The sequence below is a fragment of the Hylaeus volcanicus genome, chromosome 4 (assembly GCF_026283585.1).
Source record: "Hylaeus volcanicus isolate JK05 chromosome 4, UHH_iyHylVolc1.0_haploid, whole genome shotgun sequence".
Taxonomy (NCBI): Eukaryota; Metazoa; Arthropoda; class Insecta; order Hymenoptera; family Colletidae; genus Hylaeus; species Hylaeus volcanicus.
Genome location: NC_071979.1, coordinates 7,024,107 through 7,046,110, shown reverse-complemented (window position 1 = coordinate 7,046,110; position 22,004 = coordinate 7,024,107). Strand labels below are relative to the sequence as shown.

Sequence of the window (22,004 nt, the reverse complement as noted above, 5' to 3'; positions counted from 1 at the left end):
AATAATTTTATAAGCGGATAAAATGTGTAGTTTATTAATTATAGTGTCCACTATAGTGGAATTGGTAGCTTGGATCAGAACCTTTGCAGTTTTTTGCGCTAGTGGCGCCATCGATGGGAAAACGCCCAAGTTTGTAGTGAAAATAGTTTCTTCTATTCCTACTAGATGGCTCTACTAACTAAAAGGTCGATAATTTACAATAAAAATGATAAATTTGATATATTAACGGATGCTCTTATCATTTAATTATTTTATGTTAATAGAAGTTACTTTTAGAGAAAACGAGTTTACGTTACGTTTATTGCAAATGATGATTATAAGTTCGCAGTCTGAACTTATAAATCTGGATTCATATGTAAAAGCAAATAAATGTTCATATAATACATTAAAATAATATTTTGTAGGGGTTTAAAGCAAAGAATAGTGTTAATAAATTAAAAATAAATAATAATTGGTTAAAAGGTATTAGTGGCGCCATCTAATAGAAACAGTGGGAACTATTTTTATTACAAACTTGGACGTTTTCCCGCCGATAGCGCCACTAAATTAATTATTCAAATACTAGTATAGTGACCATCCCGTATACAGTAAAGCTCAGTAAGGTTATGCGGTTAGAGTAATGTCAAGTTTACAGTTATCTTTCATCAATTGTAATAAGTTAACGAATTTGAGATATGTTAAAACTATGTCCCCTCTGGACGAGTAATTGTAGGCAATAAATCGGTTTATATTCGAGACATAGTGCTATCAAAAGTTGTGTAAAGGAGAACGATGGCAATAACATTTAGTATAATACTATTAATTGTTGCTTTACTAATCATTGTGTTGCTTGCAAGACACTATTTTTGGCGTGGACGTCTAAGAAGCGTTAATAACAAGCACGTTGTTGTAAGTAATTGAATTCTAACCTAGACTTAACATCTGTTAAAGTAATTATCGTCGGTGATCTTCTGTTAAATAAGTATACGCCTTATATGAATGTATCATTTGTAGAAACATCAAAATTGTGTTTGCTGTGGTTATTTTACTCGTTTTGAAGTGTTTTAAATGACTAGGAATTATTTTTGGAACACAGCATAACGATTGTGCTTATTTTTTATTCTGATTGAGTTGCATTCGCAATTTTTTAAATGAAATTTGTTGGTGTTTCTTTTGTGAAAGCATTAAACTGCAGAACCATTGATCGATCAGTCATAAATCTTTGCCATCCATGCTGTATGTTTTGCTTTGTGTGCCATATCTCATTGAATTTGTTCATTCATAATGGAGTTAATTCTTCTAGGTAACTGGTGGATCCAGTGGTATAGGAAAATGTGTTGCAATTGCAGCTGCTAGGTATGGGGCACATGTGACAATCATTGCAAGGGATGTTTTAAAATTAGAAGCAGCACGACATGAAATAGTTCATGCTTGCAAAAACAAAGACATTCAAAAAGTTGAATATTTATCACTTGACATAGGTAAGAATTATGAGGCAGTTGAAGAAGCTTTAAGTGATCTAGAAAGAACTATGGGTCCAATATACATGTTAGTAAATTGTGCTGGTACTGCAATATGTGGTAAAATTGAAGATACCACTGTAGCAGATTTAAAGAAAATGATTGATATCAATTTTATGGGTTCATATTATTGTACCAAAGCTGTTGTCCAAAGAATGAAAGCTTCTCAGGAAGGGATTATTGTTTTAACTTCTTCTCAAGCTGCACTACTAGGTATATATGGATATTCAGCCTACTGTAGTACAAAATTTGCTCTACGTGGTTTGGCTGAAAGCATATCCATGGAACTTGCACCATATAATATTTCTGTGACTCTTAGTTTACCTCCGGACACAGATACTCCAGGTTTTGCTATAGAGGAACTATCAAAGCCTCTTGAAACAAAACTTATATCAGAAAGTGGTGATCTAGTTAGTCCAGAAGTAGTAGCCAACAAGCTCTTCAAAGATGCATTGGTTGGTAAAGTTGACCTTCGCGTTGATTCAATTCGAAGCAAGTTACTGATCAGATAAAAATATTTGTAGGCTGGAAAATTCTTCTCTACAGTCGGCATGGAAGGTTTTGTACTAACTGTTCTGTGTTGTGGAATGTCGCCGTTCAGTTCCATTATCGAATTAATTATACAGTCGACGTTAATTGGTCTCTTCCGTATCGTAAGTGCATGTTACCTAGTCCATTTTCGAAGAATCATTCAGAATTGTATGAAGACGCGTGACAATAACAAGAAATCCGAATAGGTACTTGATCTAAGACAGAACCAAATACAGAATGTATGTGAATAAAAAAAAAAACAATATTTGTAAATTCTTCAATGACTGCATAATAAATCTCCAACCACAGAATCCTCACATCCTCCTATTAATACGATCACACTGACTATCCAGCGTATTCGCCGCGTTCTTTTTAGCTTGAAAAGAAAAGATCAGTTGCAGTTTACTTGTTATTTTTTTTTGAAGAAGCTGCAATGTATTTTAATCTGTAACTTTGCTTCTTCAAAGATGTGCAAATTTTACTATTCCAACAAATTAATATTTAAAATTGCAGTGGCTTCATAGCTGTCACGATAATCTGGTCAGAAATAAATAATGCGAAATGATTTATCTATAAAGTTGTCTTTATAGTCAGCACCGGAATCATCGAAAGCAAGTGAGATACAATAAAATGGTGTACACCATAACGAGTATCGATTTTTTAAGACATTTCGAATTTCATAATGATATTTAATACGCGCATTATACCGACTATAATTTCGCGGAAATGCCTCCAATTGAAAAAAAAGAAGCGTCCTTTTAATTCTCGATCAGACGAAAATGAATACCGGAAATCGTAACAGAAAATGATGTCGTCGCGAAGGAAGAAAGACACGTTGCAAACTTAACGGTTTGGCTTACTTTTTATTTAGTATCCCGTAAGTTCATAGTATAATGTTCTTCATTAAGCTTTATGGTTCTTACACACATAGAACGGGACAGTTCTCCTCGTCCCTGTTGCCACGATACCTTGAAAAAACGGAAACGCTGAGAATTGTGTGTAATGTGTAGTTCGACGTGGGACGATGCTGCCCCCCGTGGGTAATTAATGCTCTCGCATCTGGCTTCCTTCGATGCGTTAAAAATATCCAGCACATTGATGTCGGGTAGCTCGAACGGTTACGTTAGCCCTTTTACAAAGAAGAAAAGAAAAGAGAAATCCCCACGCAGAGAGCATCGGTCGATTCAGCTGCGATTCATGCCCGTGGAAGCCGCGACGTTCAGCTCTCGAGTAACCGAGGCTGAACTTACGCAGAGAAATGGCGGATAACGAAGATGTGTCTCTCGAAATTGCAAATCGATAATGATCGGTTTAACATTGATTTATTATCTCTCATCGCGTCGCTTACTCTCTGTCTCACATTCGCACAGGCACCGCACCCACGCACTCGTAATTACGCTCGTTACAGAACCGCGCTCGACCAGACAATCGTTTTATCCACGGCATCATCTCGCAGATTCGTTAATGTCTATTCCCGTTTTACCCTAAAGCGCTCGAGGTGTGTGCAGCCGAGAATCTGCGAGACGAGGCTTGCTTCGAGAGATTTCATTATTCATCTTTCTTTTTTTTCCACTTTAATGATTTTCGTCTTTTAAATTCATACGTTAATTTTAAATCGATGTTCGCTCATTCGTCCGCTCGACAAAACGTTAACTCCCATCGTTCTCCAGCTCTCCGCGATTCCCTTCGTCACGCTTTACTCGTCGTTCTCGCTTTCAGTCGATTGTACGTTGCGTATAATTAATTGTCATCAGCTTCGTCGAACGTTCGAACTGGCAAACGGCACGCGTTAACGATTAAATTAGACCCATTGCCACGTGTGATCTGTCGCGCAATCGAAGAGGGCAGCTCTCTCGGAAAACAGAAACATTCTTGGGAGATTGTGGTTTACTCTGTCGCGATATTCGCGATCCAAACTCCTGATTTGTTAACGCTGTCAGCTTGGAAATGAAAGGAATCGGTTTATCGTAGGCGAATGAGAAGATGAGTCTCGAGGGGTGGCTTGGCGCCATTTGTAGGCTGCGATGCATGGACGTCATTGAAATATCGAGGCAGGTTGATTTGTTAAGCCAATTAGAGTATCGATTGTGTTATTTCTGATCGATTTCGAATTTTGAACAAATGTAACACGTAATTAAAAAAAAAAAAAGGAAAAAGGAAAGTCGGTCAGCTAAGCTGCGATGACGTTCGATTTGGAGTTTTCTCATTTTCTGATTCATGAGCTAAGAGAAGCGACGCTTTTCAAGGGGGCGTGGATAATCCTGATCAATAGGATCCGCACAACTTCGAAATTTCATCTTCGCATCCTCGTACGATACTTTCAAGACCAACTGTCGATAATGGAAATTCAGGAGTCTCGAGGGCGGTTATTACTCGTTTACTCGCAGTACAACAAGAACAGCGCGACGAACCGTATAATAATATCACCGATTACAGGGGTTGATGAAACGTTTCGCCGTCCCGAGGGTTTCGATCGACGACTGTAATACCCTTTATTTATTTCTAACCCTCCACAGCTAAAATTGTTTTCTACTTTGTTCGCAGGCCATCGTAAATTAACGCATCGAAAGAGCACGCAAATGTAACCATGGATGTATGCAACGATTAAGTACAGTCACGACGAAAATATGTATGTACATCGAGGATAAAGAAAAGATACGCGCGAGACTGTCAACCAAAAAATGTCATCTCAAGAAGTAAACGAAAATAGAATTACACCAGAAGGATTCATCTAAGGTACATACTTGTTCTTCTCTTAAAAGTTATCTACACTTACAAGGCTCCACGATCGTCGCAAATAAGTACCCTATGACACCTTCCATGGCTGATAGCGGCAATAAGCGGTAGAGGGTTAAAATCACAATAATCATACATATACATTCTTCCACGGAACCAATTCTATTCCCATCCACTATCCCCGTGAACAATACGTTCGCGCCGCAGCAGTATACAAGTTTCTCAGACAAAGTTTGCATGCTCTCCCGTGAGATCATCTTTTACCAACCAACTCAGCGTCCACCACCGATCACGACTTATCGCGTCGCACTTAGGACAGTGTTTCGAACGTTTCCTTGTATCATTGATCGGTAGCTGCGTCGAGAAAACGACTTCCGGTTCGTTGATTCCGATTTGTCTCCGGTGGAATCGCATCGCCCTCTGTCTTTACGTATTACCTACTATCGAAAAAACTAACTCGAGTATCTACGCGTAAGAGCACATCGACGAACTGTCAGGACGGTCAATCATCACACGAAAAAGGATCTTTCTTTCGATATTCGCGCACCGCGACTCTCGGGAACGGAAGCGTTTTTCGCCGGGGCGGATTTAATCGACGAATCGATCGCAGAGTCGCTGTGTTACAGACTTCGCAACCGGAGTTAAACGAAACACGAACAACAAATTTTCACACGCGACACGAGCGTCCCCATCGCTGCAAGCCTCTTAAATAATACGCGCGATCGAACAAAAGTCCAATTAAACTCTAACGGTAACCCGAAACCCAATATCCGCCCCGCGAGCCATCGAGAAAACCGAGAATACATAAACGCGTATTCAAGTCTGCACAGGCGGGCATCCTAAGAACAGAAAACTCCGCGTCACTTAAGAGCTACTATAGACAATGGTACAAAAATTCAATGCTCTCTACGACGTTAGTATACCTTAGACGACGTTTTTATTTAATTCATCATCATCATCATCGTTATAATCATCATCGACATCGTCGTAATCTCCCCGCCTTTCGCCCCCTCGTTTTTCTTATTTCGGTTGTGATAAAAGGAGCGACGAGGACGAGCGCGGAAATAACAATTTTCATCTCGCCACCTCGCGGCCCCGGCTGTTGCACGAAGAAAGGGTGCGGCAAAGGGGGCGCGAGCCTCAATAGTGGTCTCGTTGCGAGCCCCTATCTTTAACTCTCTCTCTTTATCTTTCGCCACGAGTGGCTTCGCGACGAAGAAGAAAGGGAATAAACGGTAAAAGAAAGAATGTCCTCGGTCGCCCCTTTTTATTTTAACGTGCGTCATCCGACCAACGCCTTCACGCGTCAGTCCAACGAACAACCCCTTTTTCTCTTCTTATTTCTCTCTCTCTCTCTCTCTCTCTCTCTCTCTCTCTCTCTCTCTCCTTCTGCCTGTATACGCATCCCTTTCTCAACTATTTACTCTTTCACTCGCTCTCCCTCGCTCTCGATTTACATGCATCGCGCCTCGCATACATACACACACAGCCAGTGGCGTAACCGTCCTGGGGCCCATGAGCTTAAATCTACGAGGAGCCCTTTCGGAGGAAAAATAATTCCTCTAATGTTCGAAAATAATAACGAAACTTCTGTAGCGTTAATTAAATAAAACGTTGGTACAAGATATTTCTGGCGAAACAATTACGGGACTTCCCCGTACTCGGTATTCAACTTAACGTTTAAAAATCGTATAACTGTTTCAGTACGCGTGAATCTTTTCAAAAATGACGAGAAGAAGTCGGAACAGCGTATCATTTTTTAATAAATCGATGCTTCAGTTCGTTAACGATCTCTTCGTAAACTCTTGGAACGATAATAAGCGAATTGAAATACGTAATTTCCTAGAAAATCGAAATGATTTTGTTTACTTATTAAACAATCACACCCTATTTTCCGTTTGCTCGTCATACCAAAAATATCACGCGTTACAGAATTCGTTACATTTACAAAAATCATAGTTGAACCGATGTTACGTTTGGTTTTTGTATTTTGCACAGTCGGGGGAGCTCACGCCGCACACCCCTAGTTACGTCATTGCATACAATGACCGCTTGCAGCGGGCTTCACGTATACGCGTGTACTTTCACACCTGGTTATTATGTCAGACAATATATCCTCCATTTATATCCGTTAGTTCTTACGCTAGGCGTTAATTAGTGTTACATCTATTTAGTCGCGTGTGGCCGGCCCGTGCTATCCAGGAGCGCGGCTGCTCGCAGCTGCACTCCTTTTTGTTGTCTCGATGCACCGACGCGCCAGAAAAAGCATACCCGCCGGTGCAACCTTCTACATCTCCCATTCGCTCCATTTCTTTCTCGCTACGCTTTTCCCTCTCTCTCTCTTTTTTAGTTTCTTTCCATTTGTTTGTCATTCTTTCGTTCCCTCCTGCTGCGATTCTTTATGGAAATCGATTCGGGGAGTACTCCTCGAAATTAATAGGCTATTAAGTATAATATTACGTTTCGTGTATGCAACGGTACCAGTGTTTTGCAAGTTTTAATCGAACAAGATCAACGACTAAATTAATATGTGAATGTATCGAACGAATATGTCGTGAGTAGAATTCCAATATCTGAAATCATCAAGGATACCTTCTTCGAGAATTATTATCTGGTGACACAAGTTCACTCATTCGCTCGCCAAATGAGAGAACGAAAGACCACGGCGTGAAGTTCGTTAAACGCGTGTTTCAGCGAGCGACGAAAGATCAAAGGAGCCCCCGTTTGCGTCGTTTTAATCCATAGTCAGCTGTTGCCCCGAAAAACGAACTCTAGTCGGTTAGCACGAGCGGCCAGACCCACATTCGAATGCGTTTACGATCCGAAAAATTACACAGTAACGTTATTTATTTATTCATTTTTTTTTTTTTGTTTCTTTAGTGTAACACGTACGGCATATCGTTAATTAACGTTACGTTATTTATATACTATGTATTTACAATCACATGAATCGTAGATATTCTAAACGAATCGTTCGTTTCGTTCAACTAATCCCGAAATATTCTCTCGCGCACCGTTTTCTTCTCCTCTCTAATTCTTTCACTTTCATCGCGATTATTCACAGTTTCTCCGTCGCGATCACGTCCTCGCGTACGCTCCTGCGAAACGTTCTTTTGTTATTCTAAACTTTTAACCACCACTGTAACCCCGGCGAATCACCACGGCGTCTGTTTTGCGCCGCTTTCTCGCGTCGAGCTGAAACTTGTTCAATATGTCAACACAGTTGTGCGACGTATTCGCGCACGTACACACATATACATATATATATACATATATATATTTCTGTTCTGTCTCGTTTGTATATATATATATTTATATATAGAATATAAAAAACAGTACCCTCTAGCTTCTGCGAGAAAAAAGCAAATTCACGAGTCGTCTTAGACCGGGGTCGCCAACCCTTCCGTTTTAGAAAGGACAATTTTGCTTAAGCTCTTTCCGACATGTCTTTCTTTTCGTTAAAATGGTGATGCGTTCGAGAGTCGCGATGAAATCAATTATGACGAGAAATTACTGTTTTTTGTTTTGTGGAAATGAGAGAAGCGAAGAGTGGCAGGTATATTCTCTTGTGAACGTAACTACCCCTATTTGGTAGTGTTTCAGTCGTCATAAATTCAGTATAGTCGTAACGATACACCAGGAATTTATTCGCAAGAAATTACGATTACCTGTCACGTTCCACTTTCACTATTTCGGAAAACAGAAAAATAAATTCTTACCGTAATTGATTTCATTACGACCGGCACAAAGGTGGAACTTCATCGAGTACTTCTTTCATACCTGGTGCAATCGGCAACCCCCTTTCAAACGATTCGAAAAGCTGTAAGTACGTTTATAGAGCCGAACATGCGTAAAACGGCTCGGGTCTGAGCCGATAGTCGACATCGCGATGTATCGATAAAATCTGAAAGACGACACGCGGAGTAGGTGAGAACCTGCGAAAGTACGAACGATTGCCTTCCTATTCGTACATCGATGAGCTCATCGACTTGGAGCTCGTTGCTCCGACAAGTTTCGAAATTTTCGATTGGCAGGAATGATGAAACGATTGTATTGTCGGTACCGTGTCGAGCGTCCAAGTTAGCATTCGTCGTATCCGAATTTTAGCACGATCAGAATTTTCGCGGCGTGATACTTGACACGGTCAAACCGCTGCGGCACGGAAATCGTGATCTCTCTTGAATTTTTGCTCTAAATCGTGTTTTTAATGTGAATGTTGCAGCGAATTTTGCGTCGAAGACTCCTTCTGCCCTTGGCCTGTGATTTCCGCAAGACCCATTCCGTTCCGAATTTTGAGAGAGCGTGCACGGATATATAACACCTTTTGTTGGCTCGTGTCTATACTCAATACGCTTCGAATACCGAAGCATCTGTCACCGTGGATCGTCGCGAGGCATTCGGTACGTCTTATACACACATATTTACAATGTTTTCTCAACCAGAAAATAATACAAGGCAGTGTCGGCAATATAGGCAGTGATTCATAGAGTAAATGACACTTCGCAGAGCCGATCTCTCAAACCGTCGCGATCTCAGGTTTAGTTTGACGTTAGAATATTGAAGGAACTGCAAGAAACTGTGATATGGAGGTTCGACCTCGTCGTTTGATATGAATGGTTCCTCGATGGACGAGAATTGATCTTGTCATTTCCTCCGAGAATAAACGTACGATAAAGGTGCGGTAGAGTCACCAATGATTCACCATTAAACTTGTTTCCGTTACTTTAACCGAGGCCAACCAAAGACCCCTCGATAATCTTTAAATATTCGTTCGATTCTCTGAGGACAGGAAGGAAACGATTTTCCATAAATAAAATGTCGCATCTACGAGTCAGCCACGAACGTCATGTGCATGTATACGAGCGATATTTTTATCGTACTCGGTAAATTGTCAACGCCTCGTTCGGAATAGGAAACCAAAATGGCGATTGCATTCTGAAATTTGAATGCTCGAACGATCGATGTTAAAAAAATTGTTACGTTTTCTTTTCAGTCGTCGTATGGACCGTACTTTCATTTTTCTTGTGTATCCCACCGTCATCAGGGTTGCCATCTACTCTATCGTTATCTGTTACTGAGATAGCATTGTAGACTCTCGTCAATATATGAATTAGGAAATTTTATATAAATATTAATCTGAAACTTTGTCTGATGAAAATAAAATTTCTAACATATATTTATATATGATCGTATATTTAAAATGTTGTCATGCAGTTTAAGCAAATTACTGATAACAAAAATGGAGTCTCCGTAGAATTTATTCAAGCAGAAGTACTTTTATTCGTATATTGCGAACAAAATTTCTCTGCTTCCTTTTGCAGCAGCAATGGATGAAGTTGGGAGGTGCTACGAGAAATACGCACGAAAGAAAACTTATGCTTTGACCTTACTCTTTTATTTACTTTTGACGCGTCCCAGTTTTTCCTGTTCGATAGATGACAACCCTAAGTGTGACTTCGCTCCAGAAATGCGTCCAAGGCAGCGTTTCCCAAACTTTTCAGCCACGTCACACTTTTCATTTTACAATATGTTTTACGGAGTACGTTTCCATTCTTTCGTGGCTATTTGGAATGACAAAAATTATGGAACGTAGAATCAATAGATATCAACTTGCGAATATCGATTAATAAAAAGTTCAACAATTTCGACGGTTTTCTTCTGATGAATATGTTTTGTAACTTTGAAGTGACATGCAATTCCACGAAACAATTTATATCTAACATAGGTGTACGTTTATATTCCTGGCAAAATGATTTTTTTATTTTCTATTTTCGTACCTGACTTCCTAAAGCATTCATAAATAATGCTATTGGTTGATAAGAAGACATACAACAAGGTGAATTGAATTATTTAATAAAATGTCGATAACATTTGATTTGAAAATTAAGCTAGCCCGTAGCGGGTAATTTAAATATAATTTTACATGGATCGTTTATACGTGATCAGTATTTGGGAAACGCTGGTCCAAAGTTGGAAACAGAGCCCAACGGTCTTCCCCTATTGTGCGTCGTATTTCGTTGATGTAGATAAAGAAGGAACAACGAAGAAAAAATTTGTATACATATAGAAAAGGGGATGGAAAGTTTCGTAAAGACGTACACTCGCCAGTCGTTTCGATTGTCATCGAGACGTCGCAGTTCGAAACGATTCGAAAGCGTACGCGTGGTAGACAGTCGAGTATAGACACGTTTTCGCTAATCGTTCCTCTATTCGAATATAATTAATCACATTCGAAAAAATTCATCGAACAAGTTTCAATTCTATCGAGCGGCGCGGACGAAGTTCTGTCGGCGTATTCTTTTCCCCGCGCTTTCTTTCGTTACGTCACCGCCACCCGCACCCTACTACCCCCTACCCTGCCCCATTCCTTTCTTCTAGAATCACACTCGCGCGTTGTCGAGTTAATCTCGATGTGAAAGAAACTACGAAACCCTCCCGATGTCCTCGACAGAATCCCGCGATCGATCACGAAGACTTCGTTGCTGTTTGGCTTCCTGGCGAGAAAGACACGAAGATCGCGAAACACTTTTGACAATGATGAATAATGAATAAGAAGGGGGGATTCAGTTTCGAACTTGCGTTTCGGTCGTCTTCTACTGTGCCAGTGCTTCCCAAATTTTTGTTTGCGTCACGACACGTTTTGAGTCTTGTAAGACTCTAATCGTTTCAAAACAATCGGAGGTGGATATTAAACACTATTGTTAGAGAGGAGATTAACGTTTGTGCACTCTTTTCCAAATAGCGAGGAATTTGCAGTGATTTAAAATTCTAAACAAATATTTGTAATTAAAATAAATTGTATTCTTTAAAGAGTAGCTTTCAAGAAGAATGAAATTTTTTAATGAAATTCGTGGGACTGTTTCTTTAACATAATTCTTGTATTTTCAGGAGAATTTATAGTTTTTCAAGTAATCTTTCATTTATGTTAATTTGGCAGTTTTAATACGTTAATTAGTCTACGAAAGTGGGTATAATACGTCTTCGACACCTGTGGTTGAGCCAAATATTTGTTAGATTTAGCGAAGATTACCTAGAAATATTTAGTAATATGCGAACAGTGGAATTTTGAGAAATTCTGAAAGCGTTCCAAGATACTAATAGTTCGCAATTTTGCTTCCCTCTTGAAATTATAATTAATTAATTATATATCACTAAATACTTTCACAGTAACCTCTAGGAGTCGTTGTACGTTATACATTTGCTTGCATAAACCAATTGGGACATTAAAGTTCATAAAATTCAATGATTGTTTTATAATTCGTTCCACTGTCAGCAGAAAATGGCATAAAAGTGCTCTCTGCAATATTTTCAAACGATGAAGACTTTAGCGAACAAACTCCTTTAATTCATTTATTATAAATTTTCTCACGACAGTTGGGAGGCACTGCGTTATGGGACCGTTTCGTACGCTCTCCTTTTCAATGCTATTGTTAGACGAATATATGTACAATGATTTCGCGTGATTTACAGAGATTATTGAAACGATCGATTCAAACGATGAGAATACAAAAGACGCTATCGTACGAGTTTCGTGGAAGATCGTAGTTTTTTTTTTAATATTATAATTCCTATAAAAAATTCTTGCCGCGTTCATTCCACCGGAGAAGGGGAAATGTATTCACGAGCTTCGTGTCGTTCATCCCTTTCCCCCCGCGTCAATTTCAAAGAAAGATTCAACGAGAAGCCCCGCGAGTAATTAATCCCCTAATTGCTAACGGCCGGATCACACTGTCTCGACGCGCGAAACGCGTTTCTCTTCACCTTTGTTGGGCCCGCCATTCGTACACAGAGAAAAAACGGTACCATCGGGACGCCAGGCGTCGTCGTCGTGAGTTTGTCGATTCGATCGCGTCCGCCAGCCGATCTTCAGCTGGTTCGAAAAATTCCTACTCGACGCTTCATCGTCGAGGATTTCGTCCCCAAGCTCGAGACACTCGGGCGTCGAAGATGAATGTTTTCAGCGCGCGATCATCGGCTGTTTGTCGCTGGAGATCGACCGAATTACAAAATCGTCTCTAGGAAATGAACGACAAGTGAAATTCTGTTGTTCGGAGCGATCGACTGGCGTTTCAACCCTCTCGACGTACCGCAGAGAAACGAGAAAAGAAAAGAAATGCTAATTGCTGGCCAAAAGGAACCCTAACCCAGTCGAACCCCACCGTCGTCGATCTGACTTTTCTCTCGCGGTTTGTCGCGTTTCTCTTTTTTTTTTCTCGGTCATCTTCGCGAAGTCACTTTACGAAGAAGCCGTCTCGCGTCCTCTTCGTCCCGTTCCTCGTCGCTGGAGCGTTCCTCGAGGCGTGTTCCCGGGTCTCGTAGCAGGTGATAATCGATCATCTTGCGACACCATCCACCTCTCGTTCCTGATTATCGTTCCGGCGCGAAATAAGACGGGTTCTTCGAATAAAGGACCATGAGTATCAGAAGGGCGAGGACGAACAGACGGCTGCCGTGACTCGAATACAGCGTCACGACGCCCGCCAACCACCATAGCGTCGGACAGCCACCCGGTGCCGAGCTGATCCCCCTCTGAATAGCAGCGGGATGTTCGCCTGCAGCAGACAATTTATTCGATTTCATTCCACTCATTTATCTCCCGGAATGGTCTCGATATTAAAGCGCCGTACAATTTTATTTTTAACAATTTTCAGGCAATTTTCGTGATTTTATTTTGCAGTCACAGTAATTGGCATAAAATTTTTAAATTTGGTATGTTTGGTTGTATATGTGTACAGGGTATCCCAGAATTAGTGTAAGAACCGGAAATGGAGGGGGGGGGGGGGTAGCTGGAACGATTCTGAAGCACAAATTCCTATAGGTAAATTTAATTTGGCGTCATTGTTTCCAACTCTTCGATATGGAATCACTTCCCTTTCAATTGTGTCACACATTGTTCAACACTCTGTGTAATGTATTTCTTACGTGGCTGGGCCCGCATCTGAATTGAAAACAACGAGTCTTTTGAATTGTAAATTAATTCTACAGTAAACTAGTTCTCGCGTTTGTAATTACGACTGACACTGCACAAAGACATCTTTGAAACAAAGGTGTCTTTGTTACGAGCCAAATTGCGGTGTTTATAAAATAATTCTAACATCTTTGAAAGCGCAACAATTACCGGGCAAATATCGCGACGGCATTTAACTATCCGTTTCTATTTGATGCAGGGGGGTCTCTATTGCGTTTGTGCTTTGCGATTCGCCACGAATTTAAGTCGATGAACATTCAGTATTCAAATTCTTGGAAATGTACCTTTCAAGGGAAGACAAAAGAATAGAAATATTGGCTACGGCGAAGTTTAATATTTGCACGAATTTTGAAATATTCCAATCATGTAATGCACTTAACAATTTTCATTATTGGATGGTTCTGTATTTCCACGGATGGATTTACGAGCGCACGCGAATCGAGAACCAGAGTCAATTGCTGATATCCTTATTCTAGTAAAATATTATCTTTGGCGCAATACCGTATCCAAATACATTGATATTTTTCAGAGTAACTTCGTACTCACTATGAATGGTACACTCACAAGATTAGGTCACGACCCAGATAAGCTCCTTTTGAATGGAATTGATCTTAAAATGAGGCCGATGAGTGTGCGTAAAGTCTAGAGTATTAGCTGCTAATGTCCTATTAACGAAGAAAGTAGTTTTAAACGTCCTCATAAATAAAGGAGAATTCTTTCTTTCTTTGTTTTCGCATACCTTATCACTTTTATACAGTCGTGTGCAATATTCTTATTTATTCACAGTCACGTACAATGTTGCTGTAAGATTTGTTTCCTTAGTTCGATCAATGTTTAAATTGTTCCTTTCGAAGAATATTTTGACCGAAGGTTGCTCACTGATGCCAAAATGCCAAAGCAGTACCAGGGATTTTATGCTGCAAAAGGGATTGAATTTCGTTGCACGATTTTGCAAAGTTCTATGTAATATTCCAACGTTACGAAACGTTGAATTTGGAAACAGAAAATACTGTGTATCTACAATTCTTCGTAATATTTTCATTCATTTCCATTTACGTACGATTGTCGTATATTTAAGATTTTATAGATTAAATAACGATATGAATAAATAAAAATACTACAAAGAATTGTACATGCGCTGTATTTTGAGCTCGGAAATTCAACGTTTCATCTCGTTGAAGTATTAAATGGAGCGTTGTACAATCACGCAAGGAAATTGCAATCCCTTTTGCGGCATTAAAACTCTGGCCATCTGAAAACCAGTGAACTTTCATGTGAAAGCTAAAAGGACTTAAAAATGTCCAGAGCCATTTGTGATAAATACGTCTGGCCAGTGGCGACCAGGGTATTGTAGAACTGGTTCATCCGAATCGTGCTCGTGTGGGTCGCGGACCTCCGTTCGGGAGTTAAAAATGAATCTTCGGCTCGAATTCACTTAAAAGAACGTTTCTCCCGTTTCGCGACACCGCTATGGTACTGCATATTTCTTCGCTGAAAGAGATTTATGTTAATGGAATGCGAAAACGCTTACCATTCAACACGTGAAGCTGCACGCTCGCGCTGTCCAAACTGCTCGGGCTGCAAGTGTAATTACCCGAATCCTCCGGCCTCGCGTTGCGGATTTCGAGACTGCTGATCGTGTCGTTATTGATCCTCTCCGTCTGGATGTCGATCTTGCCCAACTGATTGTCCAGGACGCGGTCGCCCTCGTGGTACCAGAAGACGTAGAACGGTCCCTCGAGGGACTGTTTGATCATGCACCGTATGGCCACTGTACTTCCGGTCTTCACGTACATGTCGCGATCGCCTATGATCTCGATCTTTGGCACTGAAAAAATCGATAAATAATATCTGTCTTCCGTACCACGGCTCGAGCTAGTGCTGGGCAAAAATTGATCCACGATCTACTGATTTTACGATCAATCGGTAATCGTGATTAATAATCGGTAGATAAACAGATAGGATTAGCTTTGAAAGATCGCACATCGTGATCAACCATATTTTGATATGGGCATATTATTGTGTGTATCGCGTATGTTTTTCATATTTTAGATAAAATAACACACATCGTGTGTTATGCACAGGGATATTCATAGTTCATAGCTCATACAAACTAAAAACATAGTTCATGATTATTGATTAATCCGACGTTATGAAAGTAATAACAAAGCAATAACACAGGCCAACTTATTTTTTCCGAACGCGTGCACTGCGTTCAACCAATAACCAGCGAACATCGACGGAAACGATGTCATAAATTGCATCGAAAGGAAGAGTAACACGCGAGCATTTTTACGCTCGAGTAATTATACATCGCGCTGGCGGAACTTCGTCTGGGAAGTGCAGTGGAAGCTCGAAAAATAAAAGCTCGATGATTGCACGAGAACCTCGTTCGTTTAATTGTGTCGTGGGGGGGAAGAGGTATCATCGGCCTCTGGGAAGAATGCCTCTGAGGTGTACGTTCGATTCAAATGATACGGTACCATCGTGGTACATCTGTGGAGGTAAAAACCAATAAGAGGAACTTCATTTGCACAGTACGTCTCCTGTGTCTGTGGTCACTACTATCGTTGGCCTCTGAGAAGAATGCGTTTGAAGGGTACACTAGACTTAAATGATACTGTTCGTGATATCGTAGTGCGCGTGCGAGTTAATCAAAGCAATCAGAAGGAATTTCGCCTACTCGGTAACTTTATCTGCAGTTGCTACTATTATTGGAAAGAATGCTTCTGAAGGAGATAATCGGTTCAAATTGATACTGTCCATAATACCGTAGTGCATCAGCGGAGGTAATCAAATTAATGAGAAAGAGCTTGCATATCCTCGCTGTCTGTATCGACGACTTCGATTGGTCTCTGGAGGGAATGGTTCTGAGGGCTTTATTCCGTTCGAGTGATTCTGTTTTCGAAGCATAATCATTTGAACCGAATGCAACCAGAAGTCACTTCTTTTATACACGGTAACATTCGATACACGGTTAATTAATATTCGATCGTTTACAAATTTCAATGTTAAATATTTCCAACCTCTTTTTCTATTTCTTACATTAAAAAATCTCGTTACATCGAGGGATTAAATGGGAAATCTTCAGCACATATTTAATTATGCATTCAATATTTCATTTTTTCTATCTTACAGTCTATTTATTTTCGTAATTTGCGTGCATGTTTTTTTGCATAACACAGAGCAATCTAAACCTATTATTAAATCTATTATTAAATGCTCGAGGCAAGCAATAGTATAATTAACAATCATTTGAACCAAATGAACTTTCCATCGAAAATCCTCTCAGAACCCAACGATGGCTCACAGGTAGTAAATTCTGCGTAAATGGAGCCCACTTCTACCGGTTTGACTACCTCCGTTATTGCGGGAATATTTAGCCTCGTTACGCTAGAATTATCGAGATTCCACTGTGCTTCGCCGATCGATGACAGAGCACTTCTATAGCGTTATAAAAATAACGTGAACAAAGAAGTCGCGTTGTTGGCCTGCGCGGCGTAAAGAGTGTCAGCGCGATCTCACCGACGATGGTCAGCTTGATGATGTGACTCTTCTTCGGATCGGTCGAGATTTGGCACTCGTACTCGCCTTCGTCGCGTTCCTGGACGTACTTCACCTGGAGCGTCCAGCTGTCCACAGCGCCCACGAAAATCGCCTGGAACCTTTCGTCCGGGATAAACATGGTTCTATCTACGGAGAGGATATGCGAGTCCCTTCTTCTGACCCACGCCACCTTTCACGTTTCGGGAACAAACAAGACAAACGTCAGTCGTATCGATGAAACTCGCAATCATCGTATCGGAAAGCTCGTTATATTAAGTTCGTTAGTAAAAAGTCAAAAGTGACAACTGCTCCTTGGTAATGAAGCGATGACTGAATTTTTTTACTGAATTTCTAAAAAGGAATATTTATTACACTTGTTTTTTGTTAGTCTTGGCATATTGGTAAATGCCTCAAGTTTCAAATTCGATACCGGTCTTTTAAATCGAATTGTACATTTGCAATTGGTTCGTTTTTAATATTTGGCTGTATGTATGTTCTTTTAAACGAATGTTAAAAAAATAAACTTCAGCTATCAAAATTGTTCAAATGATAATTTACATTGATATTTTGGTAAATTTACTTTGGAAAATCAGGCTTCTAAGGGTTAAATGTGTTTCTAAACCAGAAATGGGTCAATCGATACCTTGTCGAAAACAAACAGTATGCGCTAAGTTCCAAGTCTGGCTAGACAGGGGACCCTGTGAATACTCTAATATAATCTAGGAATATGTATGCATGCAATATGATAAATCTTGTTAAATCTTGAATTTTGGATTTGATAAAAATTGATCGACGTTGTCCATATTCTATTTACTCATACTATAGCTGGATGCTGGAACGATACTTGCCAGGTTGAGGCGAACGTGAACAATGTCGAGTAATTTTTGCTTTACTCGAAGGTCTTCAAAGGCTGACTGAAATGTCTGACCCAATACGGTTCACAATTCCTTACAGAGATCAACTATTCGGCTTCGGTACGAAATTACATTTCCCTTAAGGGTTAACGTCGGCTTCACGCTGGCAAAAAATCGATATTTCTCTTGCCGTATTATTTTGTCTTAAAACTTGACGTGAAAATTCTGTTCTAAAATATCAAAGAGAAATTCGAAATGGCGACGTGGATACATTTTTCGCGAAGCGTATTCCAGCGCTCCGAACAGCTTTCCTTAAACTTTAAACGAGTTTCGAAGGTTTCTCTAAATCGACGTTCTTTCAAACAACATTTCTTTATGAAAATTGGAAGTCGAGTTCAAAGTATGTAGTCTTAACGGATGAGCAGGTTAATTTTGAAAGTGGGCCAGGTCCATTTTATGTTACTGCTCGATACTCTATGATTTCCATTTGAAGTCTAAAAATATTCGCGAGTAACAGTAGACTTATTTTATATTTTTTAAAGTTTTATTTCATGTAAATATTAATATTCAATAATAGTAATTATAGATATTCTGCATTCCCTACAAAAATTCCCAATTATTCCTACTTTGTACGATTTGAAAGTCTTCGATTAGCTTCTAACTAACCCTCCTGTCTCTCCATGAATCGAAACGATGCACCAGCTTGTATCTGCAACGCAAACGTTTCTTTCGACGTGCAACGGAATTCTTCCAGGAAACCGCAGCGGCGCGCGATCGCTGGAAATAAAAATAGAATCGAAAGAAAGGGGAACACCCGTGTCCGCGGTCGTATATTTTTCTCATCAGTTTCACCGAGAAAAGTCAATACGCGGCTTTTTTCTCGGCCGGGAACCACGGACGGGGAGTATTAATCTCTTCTGCCATACGTCCAGTTCCATTGTTATATTTTTCGCGGAAGCGTGGCTGTTTCTTCGAGGGAAAGAAAGGCGAAATAAAGCGATAGAGACGTTTCCAGCGATGGGGCGAAATTTAGCTGCGTCTGGGCGGATTCTGGCGTGCGCCGTCCGATGAATACAGACAGGAACTGGAAGTCGAAAAAGCTGGGAAAAAGCTCGTGCCCGAGGGGGAAAAAGAAGGGACGAGCGAGAGGCCCCGTTCGACTTTCCGATCTCGGTCGATCAATCTTCTCTCCCTTGTCTACCGTTAATTTATCGTCCGTCGATCGGCTCCGCGAGCGTTCTTTCGTCGCTGCATGGGTCCGCAAGAAAGCATATTAGGAGTACATTCAATTTATTTGCGCGATAGGTATCGCGAACGCCACGGTCGGGTCGATTCATGCGCGACGGGAGGTGTTTCTACGTTGTAACGACGACTTATGGTCGAGTGGAAGTTGTAATCAACAAAGTAGAGTAAGTGCTTCTTTGCCTCGGGGGGTGGTCGCGTAACACGGGCAACACGGGACACGCAGACTGGTAATTTCAGTCGAAAGAAAAATTTGTCTGTGCAACTCCGCTGGCATCGGTACTAACGAACGTAATTTCAACGACGACTTCCCGGCTGCAATTATTATCGAGGAAACTCGAAGCTAAATGATATCGGGTTTACTTAGCGCGGGCTTGATAAATAATACCCGACGGAATGAACCCGATATCGTTGAGTTTAGGGTTTCTCCTGTGTACAAAACCTTGAAATCGTGCGCCATAAGTCGCCTTAAGCTTATGACAATGAGTAATTACCGCTATGATGCTGTTCGTGCGTAATGAGGTACAGGGATGAGGATCAGTGATTACAACTGCTTGTTTTGCTCTACAAATGAAAGCTGTTTTGGATACGAAGGTAGCATAACTACGCTCCTAGACTAAATGATGGTAGACGTCGAGTAGTTTTCGATTTAAATTATTTAGTCATAGTTTCTGTACTTAATTTCTCTGGAAAACGCTTGTGTACCAAGTTTCATTCAAATTCAGTCATCTTTTCACATTTTGTGCCGATATATCAGATCCGCCATTTTGAATTTGTAAATTTTTAGTTTGGATTTGGAATCAGCGACCTCAAAAATACTCTTATACCAAGTTTCATCCAAATCGAATCGTTTTTCGTATTTTGGTCCGCAATATTGGATCCGCCATTTTGAATTTGTAAATATTGAGCTCAGATTTGAAATCAGCGACCCCAAAAACCCTTGCGTACCAAATTTAATTCAAATCGATGGTCAAATGAATATAAATGTTTCTTTTTCGACGAACTTTGAGGGATTTTCCAACCAGGAAATACTACAATGTTTACTATTATGTGACGGAATTTAGAGGGGTGGGGCGTCCAGCAAATACTACAATGTTTACTAGTATTTCTCGGAATTGCATCGGCCTTGCAAGGACGCTGTATATAGGTCAGTGGGTCTATCAGTCATTCATAATCGTCTATAAAATAGGAAATTTTGAGATGTTATAGCTCAGCGTGGAATCGTCCGATTCGATTCTAACAAAATCCAAATTGAAGAGCGAAATTTCCGCTATCTGACAAGTACTTAAACAATTGTTTTTTTTTTATTAGAACACCTGCTACATTCGTACAAAATGTGATGTGTAATAAAATACAATTAATTTCGTTCTTATTCAGCGACTTTCCTCAACTCAAATTTGAATTCAAATTAAATATCAATTCAAAAATGAATTCCGACAGATCCAGTTTCGTCACCGCTTTTGTGACTACCTTTACACCTACCAACAGGAAGTTTAACGAATGAAAACGTTTGAAGTGTGCTATCGCCAAGGTTCATGCAAATTGTGCTGCTATTTACATTTCCTTCTACAACTTCGTGGAAACAAGTTTTGTTTGAATGTCTTTCAGCGCATTTACTTCTAGAGAAGCGTTGCATATACAACATGTTAAAAATGTGCATATTGTTACGGTTCTCTTGAGAAATGCAGCAAGCATATGTTATCATTTTTCCCAGAACTGTGGATAATAGAATTCATCACAGGGCACGTAATATTTTCGACAAGCACATGTCGACGAATTAAACGTTTTCGAGATGTTCAATATTTAGTTCGCAAACCACTGTCTTCACGTTTGATTTTACGTGGACGTAGAGTGCTGGCATCTCGAGAATTTCGCATTTTCTATCAAAGGTTCTCACAAAGACCTACGTAAAGACTTGTAAAGGGACCCGATAAAAGCCTCAGGGGTCTTTGTACACTTCAACTCTATCTTTTATCAAATCAGAGTCTACGTTCCAAGGACGCAGGATTATAATTTCATGCGGGAATGCAGGGTGTTTTAAAGTCTTTGAAGAAACCTCATCAACACATTTTCCTAATTGTACTGATGAAAGGATGTCACTCAATCAAATGTTTAGTCAATCAATCAATAGTCAATCAATCAAACATTTTTTACGATTGATACATTTTAGTAAATACACATCATAGGATAGATGTACGTTAAAATCTTTTTAACCCCTTCAGACCATGATATGTTATTTCTCATCCACTTAGTATGCATTCATTGGAAAATAATTCTTTCCTTAAAAAAAAAAAACAAATCTAAAAGGGTTAGCCTATAATTATTACAGGATCATTTCGATTTTTGCAACAGGGAACCAGAATTGTTCCCCCGCCCCTCCTCCTTTCTTTTTCCCCTACCTATCTCAGCCAAGGTGCAATAAAGACCTCCAACGAAAATAAGACAAATAATTTGTCGCGTGTCGCGGTTGTCGAACTTAATTTGTACAACACGAAAAGGAAGCAGTCCGGGCGGCGTACACACGTTTCCCCGTCGATGTAACACGCAGCCAAAGTTTGATCAGTTCAAGAACGCCCCCTGCGATGTAATGTATTCGCACGTTTCCCGGAACGGAACACGGAAATGCAA

General features: G+C 40.2%; 2 protein-coding genes and 1 long non-coding RNA gene across 5 annotated transcripts in view; 2 read left to right on the top strand and 1 right to left on the bottom strand.

Moving 5' to 3' along the window:
• The first annotated feature begins 556 nt into the window (after positions 1-556).
• On the top strand, positions 557-2,370 carry LOC128874717 (3-ketodihydrosphingosine reductase-like). Its single transcript, XM_054119724.1, has 3 exons — positions 557-888; positions 1,283-1,954; positions 2,024-2,370. The coding sequence occupies exons 1-3, from the start codon at positions 772-774 to the stop codon at positions 2,234-2,236; spliced, it is 1,002 nt and encodes a 333-aa protein (XP_053975699.1). The 5' UTR covers positions 557-771; the 3' UTR covers positions 2,237-2,370.
• A 3,721-nt stretch (positions 2,371-6,091) lies between these two features.
• LOC128875712 (zwei Ig domain protein zig-8-like) overlaps positions 6,092-22,004 on the bottom strand; it is a 54,159-nt gene continuing 38,246 nt past the window's right edge. Inside the window, exons 3-5 of the mRNA XM_054121541.1 lie at positions 17,260-17,470; positions 15,266-15,562; positions 6,092-13,318 (exon numbers count right to left, since the gene is read on the bottom strand). Of these exons, the coding sequence (XP_053977516.1) occupies positions 13,134-13,318; positions 15,266-15,562; positions 17,260-17,470 (693 nt within the window). The 3' untranslated portion in view covers positions 6,092-13,133. The remainder of the gene's footprint in view (positions 13,319-15,265; positions 15,563-17,259; positions 17,471-22,004) is intronic.
• LOC128875713 (uncharacterized) overlaps positions 9,034-22,004 on the top strand; it is a 48,305-nt gene continuing 35,334 nt past the window's right edge. For 2 of the 3 annotated variants that reach the window (XR_008456871.1, XR_008456870.1), the window contains exon 1: positions 9,034-9,166. This is a non-coding gene — a long non-coding RNA (uncharacterized LOC128875713). The remainder of the gene's footprint in view (positions 9,167-22,004) is intronic. The other variant, XR_008456869.1, reaches the window with a different exon arrangement.

What these genes read in the sequence shown, in the direction of transcription:
- LOC128874717 (XM_054119724.1), top strand. Translation starts at nt 772, where the DNA reads ATGGCAATAACATTTAGTATAATACTATTAATTGTTGCTTTACTAATC. An exon ending in TTAATAACAAGCACGTTGTT is followed by an intron (nt 889 to 1,282) that starts GTAAGTAATTGA and finishes TAATTCTTCTAG; the next exon opens with GTAACTGGTGGATCCAGTGG. An exon ending in AGCTCTTCAAAGATGCATTG is followed by an intron (nt 1,955 to 2,023) that starts GTTGGTAAAGTT and finishes AAATATTTGTAG; the next exon opens with GCTGGAAAATTCTTCTCTAC.